The following is a 6,815-nucleotide window of genomic DNA, read 5'->3' on the forward strand; positions in this document are numbered from 1 at the left end:
TTTTTTTCTGATGCAGCGATGTTAGATCAGCAGCAGGAACCAGAGAGAACTGCAGGGGACCATACCGAGAGTGACACTTCTGAAAGTGTTGTTTCCCAGGAGACTTTGGGTAACCAGTCCTAGTTCCCCAAGTGGCATTCAGCACTGCAGGTGGTAAGAGAAGCAAGTATTCAGTCTGTTCCTTACAGGTAGCTGAAAATATTTTAGTATGTGACAAGAGTCCTAAAAGCTGATCATACACATATAGATTATCTGTAGATTTTCTATGGTCAGATGGAAAAAGTGCGACCAATTCCTCCATCTACGCTAAACTGTGTGGATGGAGGAATCTCCCGCTGGGCCAAGCTGCAGTATCTTGTTAGTCGGCCCTGCTGGCTCTCAAAATACATGAACAATGCCTGCATCCAATCAGATTGTTCAGGTATTTTGACAGCCAGCGGGGCCGACTAGGTACTGAGGCTTGGCTCAGCGGGAGATTCCTCCATCCACACGTTTTAGTGTAGATGGAGGTATCTGTTCCACTTTCTCCATCTGACCAGAGAAAATCTGCAGATAATCTATAGGTGTATAGCCAGCTTTAAGTTAGGTAAAGACAAACTGTTAGCATGATACTCTGTGGGTTGTCGTGTTTACAAAATTTTGTTTTATACTTGGGTGGCTTACATACCAGGTACGACATTGTTTGTATGAAAGTAAGTGGCAGGTATTTTTAGATTTCCATTACTACCAAAAAATTATGTATGTTAGCTTTATACACTTTCTGTTTAAAACCATGTTTCATTCGTTTATATTGTGTATGTGATACTGCGTACAGAAAAGCATAAGTAATGGAAACTCCATTTTTTTTTAAAAGTATTGTGCTGAGGGTTATGCATTTTTTGAGACTGTGGCTTACGGCTTATTATTTTTTTTTTAAAGAGTGGAGAAGGGTTACATCCTCATTAAAAATTTTCATTGCTGTGTCCCCATTGGGGAAACTCACCACTCTATTTGTACTGGTCTCCATAGTCATTGAGGAAAACTGAAGCAAAATCCTACATTTTAGACAAGTCCCCAAAACAAGGGAAAATATTCAAAATGGGGTCAAATGTCTAAGAGGGGAATTCCCTGTTGGATCTCTGGGACAGGGAGTAAAGCTAGATTTTCCAAATGGTACACATCTAATAAAAAAAACTGGCAGGGGTTTGAACTGTCCCTACTCCATTCAAAAGCTAAAAGAAAAAGTTTTGGCTCTGCATACATGAATTCATGCCCCTTTAGACCCTAACACTCCATGCATGATGTGGGCACACCCCCATGCATCAATTTTCTCCTGGCGTTCCCCAAGCCTTTGACAATTCTAGCAATCCCCTTGCTGTTAATGGACTGCATTTGAAAGAACAGAAAAGTTACGAGGTCACTCTACGCAAAGCTTACATTCCTGTTACAGGTGGGTGATAGAGGCATGGCCTGCGATAACATCCACCTCCACAACATTACTCCCAGCCACGCTAATACAAGCTTTTGTAACTTTTTAAACTCTGCTGAAATGTCACAAAATTTAATTTTATGCTGTAATGTGGTATCAGGTGAGGTGCATTGTGAAAAAATGCAGCACGTCTGCATATTTATCCAACACACCCCACCTCAAAACAGCATTGTAGTGTAAACAAGGCACATGGAACATTTTTTTTCTCTAGGTGCCATAGTTTTGGTCTGTGTCAGGTCAACCCATATGGTATTACCAAACCTTTAAAGGAGAACTATGAGGTGAGTGATTTTCACTCACCTCAGTTCTAGCCGACCTGTGACAATGAGACTGTCACAAGTCGGCTCAGTAAATCGGGAGGTGAGCGAACACATACTGGCGTTCGCTCACCTCTCGATCCTGTCACGGCTCTCTGCCGTGACAGGGGAGGGGCTGGATTCCCCCCTCCCCGCTCAGATCCGCCAGCGCTGACTGGCGGAACGGACGGGGAGGGGGCGGGTACAGCTGGCTCTGCCTTTAGATAGGCAGAGCCAGCTGTCAGTCACGCAGCTGGGCGGATCCCGGCACAATTGTCGGGATCCGCTTCAGCGTCTCAGTATACCGCGAGGTACAGCTTGCGGTATACTGAGCCTAGGGTGACGGGAGGACGCTAGTTTGTGTCCTCCCGTTACCCTAAGGAGAACTATGGGGAAAAGACTTAACCCCATAGTTCTCCTTTAATGAAAGCAAAAAGGCCCACATGTGGCTGTCACTGGTTAGTTCTCACTGCCAGAATCCCTAAGGGCCCGTTCACACTGGACTGTACACTAAGGCCCCCGTCCACACCAAGGTGTAGTGAGGACGTTTATGAGATATTTCCCACATTTGGCATGCATCCCCATTGGGTGCCTGGATGTGTGGCAAATGCAGAAAAGTAGTACATGTTGCAAATTTGGTGACATGCATTCCGTATTTTTTTTTTCCTGTGCATTGTGCAAAAAAAAATTCTTCAGCTGTGTTTGCCGTGTCATTGCCTACTAATGGCAACGCAAACGCATTCCACGTTTGTGTTCATATCATGAACCTGTGTTGACACGTGCACTTTTGACATGCGTTTACAATACACCCTGGTGTGAATGGGGCCTAATCCAGCCATGAGTGCCAGCAGTGGGCAGAGTGGTGCCTTGCGTTTCTTCAAGGCAAAGTTTACCTTTTTTTTTACTTTATTGAAACGTCTATTAGGTGCATAGAAACAATTGGAGATTTCAGGCTCTTTTACACAGGCAGCTAAGAGACAATAAAAATCATAGATGACCCACGTTTTTATTGCCCATGAGCGCCCACCTAAAACATAACATGGCAGCCACTCTGGCTTGTACACATGCCACAACTGCAATGCTTAGCTTTGCGGTTGCAGCAAATTGTATACAGAATAGCGTTTGGCCGGCTTTAACGCTTGTCAAACAGGACCACTGCAGTCAATGGGATCATGCTGCAACTGCGTGCCAACCGCTTGACAGGCAGCAGTGGCACGGTACTGCAATGCGAATACCCCTATAAAAAAAGGGAGCCTTATTGCCTCCTGAACACCTGCAAACCACTGCTCAACCGCACTCTGAGGGTTTGTTCACACCATCTCCAGACCAGATCTGAAATGTGTTTCTGGAAACAGGAGTACGTGTGGTTTTAATGCATTTTTCACACGTTCCATTGCATATTTTTTTTAGTCTCGATTGAATTTCGAGTGCGTTTGCATGTGTTTAGATGCGTCCGAGACCAGAAAAAAAAAATAGTGCATGCAGTACTTTTATTATGGTTCTGGAACTGAATGCAGTGGTGTTGACAATAGGAATGAACAGGGCTTGCTGTTTTGGAGCAGACAAAAAAATGCTGCGGTCTGTAGATGGTGTGAAGCAGCCCTAAATCCACCATGGATCCACCAGATGACAGCAAGTCTCCATTTCTCCACACCATTGTGGAGCACATAGAGAACAGTTACTTGGCATGTCCCCTTGTGGAGATCTGTACAGGTCTGGTGCAGAGTGTGAATGAGCCCTGACAGTAGAAGGTAAAGCAGCAGCCTCCCACAACTGTGCACTGGCACTCCTGGGTGTAGTGATCCCATCAAATCCTGACCAGTGATCATGTTCCATTCATTGTCCATGCCTAGACACCATAAACCGCACACAGAAGCTGTCACCTGCTGGAAGGTGGAGGGTAAACAAAGGCATGTGAGCAGTGGGAAGCGGCAGAGGCCGGCTCATGCGCTCCTAGCCGCCCCTCTGCCCATTGCGCACACCGCTCCAAATGGCACCATCGCCTCCCTGGAAGCCAGAACTCAGCCAACCCGTGCACGGTGTATGACAGCACAGCCCGGAAGCCACTCATCGCACCGTGCGCCGTCCCGGAGGCCCCCTCTGCGTCCTCTCCAGCCCATGACAAGTGGCACAGAGGATCCAAAATGGTGCCATTACAGGCGGACCTGGCGATGCTCTCAGGGTACTACAAGCAGCCGAGAGGAGGCCGCCTTGCCACTATGGCTTCCAAAAAGGAGAGAAGTCGGGGTTCACTAGGCAGGGGGGGCTCTGGGAGAGACATGTCACCCTGGAGAGGTCAGACAGGGCGAGCGCACTGGGGCGCATCAGGCAAGGAAGCAGCGGAGAAGAGAGCGCAGGAAGCACACCGCAGCATTACTTCTGTCATGGACGGGGACGTTACCTCAGGCTCGAGACAATAGCTCCGGAACATGGCTCACACCAGAACGCCACCAACACTGCCACCAAACGACGCGCTCTCACCGTGCGCAACGCCCCGCCAGCCAGCCTGCCCGACTATTCAGCCCAGGGCAGCAGCGGGAGGAGGAGACAGCGCGTCATCAAGCAGCGCCCGAGCAGGGGACCGCCGGCGGGGGCTTTACCACTTCGGCTTAGACAGATAAAAATATCACGATGCCATGCGCGCGGAACGTGCCCACTCCAAGTTCAGGCGGCGGGAGACAATCGGGCAGCACCGCGCTGTGCACAACGTCGCCCCTTATAAAGAGCGCGCAGTGTGCCGGCGCTCCAGCCGGGAAGTGACAGCCAGGGCTGTGAGACACGTCCTGCTTTGTGGGCAGCATGGAGCACGTGCACACTGTGGTCTGCCATACAGGGGACACGTGTGGGCTCAGCTCAGGAATGGAGAGCAGCAGGTGAATGGCCAGCACCTGTTGTCACCTCTGCAGGATGGATGGGAGGGGTGTGCTGGTGTTACCTGTCATGGACCCGCTCCAGGGAGGTGTACCTGTATAAAGCCACCTTTGTGAGGTCAGGGCTTCTGTTCTCAGCAGGGCAGAGGACCACTTCATAAAGGACATGTATGCTCATAGAGTACTTAAAGGGTCACTTCACCTTTTCACAGGGAATGAAAAAATCAGCTAACTCCCAACATCCACCGGTCACAACACCTATCTGCAAAGATGATCATCGCCCTCCACCAGCCTAAATAACAGTCCCGACACCTCACCACACAACCCCAGAGGCCATATAGCAACATAATGCTTGTAATAGGCAGCGGTGATTGGATTGGTGACTGCGCTGACCAATGAGAATATCTTTTTTTTTTTCTTCCGGGACGGCGTGCTGGGAAAAATAAGCGATGCCCATTGATCACCGCTCGTCTGTGCAGTGTTGTTTGTAAGTGTCGGGAACGTTATACCAACTGGCATAGGGGGCAGGCGATAGTCATCCTGGCAGCTAAGTGTGGAAACTAACCCTTCCAAGGCATAGTCCACCATTTACACAAATGTATTAAATGCACCCACTTGTATACAAAATGTGCATTTATTAAAGTAATATTAAACTCTTACACTTTTGTTTCCCATATATCAAACAAATATAGATTGTCCAGCAAAGTATTTCTTTGCATTTCTGCCCAAACGCTTACAGTCATCATGTTTCCAAACAGCTCCAACTCTTGGCTCCGCTTCCTTGAACTTCCTGTACAGTACAAGCTCACAAAGCACAGAGCAGTATCCAGCAACTGTTCATCTAACTTGGAGAAGGAAGGAGGAGTGGGTAGCTCGGTTGTGTCTTGCTTTGCTGTGTTTGTGGATCAACAGCTTACTAGCAAACACAGGGTTGGCTCCATAAGACCCTGCAAGGGAAAGGAGCCTTGTTTGCCTTGAAGCATGCAGAGCATTGTAACTGTGATCAGTGGATATACTGCACATGTTCCTGCAGACTCCCTAGCCCCAGGTCTGTCCGGAGGTACGGACCTTCGGTTATGGGGCTGGAAGAAGTAATCAATGGACTACAAGTGGAGTGGCATCACTGAACTCGTGCTCCATTGAGATCAACGTGTCCCTCTGCCACTGTGGCAGATGGGACTTGTCATTTTTCCATGCGCATATCCTTGGAATGGATTACACGGCTGTGCAGGCAGTGCATTCGATAATACGAAATCACCTGCACTCCATACAGCGTGCAGACCTTGGATGAAAGGTTGGTGCTTGAAGTGACAACACGGATGGCGCTGTGTCAGATACAGTCCATAATAGAGGTCACCAGCACTCGATGTGTGCAAAAAGTAAAGCGCTTTTTATTAAATCGTCACATGCGTCATACAGCCAACGTTTCGGGGCCACACAGGGTCCCTTCTTCTGAGTGAGATAGAGCCACGCAATTCAAAGGAAAACAATGCTGTAGAGAAAAGCACCCAGCAATGCAGTGGGTTTGAGGTTGGGGAAAGTGACCATGTTTCATGGTACACACTATATGCCTATAGAAAGTGACTGACATTTAGCAGACATTACCCTTATCCAAGCTCATACACCTGGGCTACTGAACAGACAGAAGAAGGCAATAAAGCAGATGATGTGTGTTACCTGTGTTTTCATTACAAATCACACTGTGCAGCATAAAACACTTATCCGAGCTCCCCTTCCATACCCCTTCCCGCTCAGCACATATAACGTTCAATTCACAAAGCTAATACAACAGGAGACTTATATTAAAAACAACAATTATATTTAGCTGAGTCCAATGAAATATGAGAGTCAAATGGCTAAAGGTGGCCATACACTCTACAACCATCGCAAGACCTTAGTCTTGCGATGGTTGTACAGGGATTAAAAAAACGTACGATCTGCCTATCTTGGACAGGCAGATCGCACTCTCGATCATCGCAAGCCCGCCCCCCTGAGGGGCGGGCTTCCGATGACCGCAATGCTGAACGGGCAGTGTGCGCGTGTGCACACCGGCCCGTTCGGCATTTGTCTTCCGAGCACCGTTCTAACCAGCCGAGAATCGTACGATTCCCGGCTGGTTTTCGAACATGCTGGTTCGACGGAAGACGTGCGACCGTACAGTAGAAACGGTCGCACGTCTCC

The 6,815-nt window shown here is 48.4% G+C and overlaps 1 protein-coding gene across 2 annotated transcripts in view; it reads right to left on the reverse strand.

Annotated features, from left to right (window-relative positions):
• Positions 1–4,474, reverse strand: part of ZNF800 (zinc finger protein 800) — a 39,519-nt gene extending 35,045 nt beyond the window's left edge. For both annotated transcript variants that reach the window (XM_018576728.1, XM_018576727.1), the window contains exon 1: positions 4,166–4,474. In XM_018576728.1, the coding sequence (XP_018432230.1) occupies positions 4,166–4,195 (30 nt within the window). In that variant the 5' untranslated portion in view covers positions 4,196–4,474. The remainder of the gene's footprint in view (positions 1–4,165) is intronic.
• Between the last annotated feature and the right edge of the window lie 2,341 nt (positions 4,475–6,815).

This window comes from Nanorana parkeri, unplaced genomic scaffold (assembly GCF_000935625.1).
Source record: "Nanorana parkeri isolate BGI_ZX_2015 unplaced genomic scaffold, ASM93562v1 scaffold75, whole genome shotgun sequence".
Lineage (NCBI taxonomy): Eukaryota > Metazoa > Chordata > Amphibia > Anura > Dicroglossidae > Nanorana > Nanorana parkeri.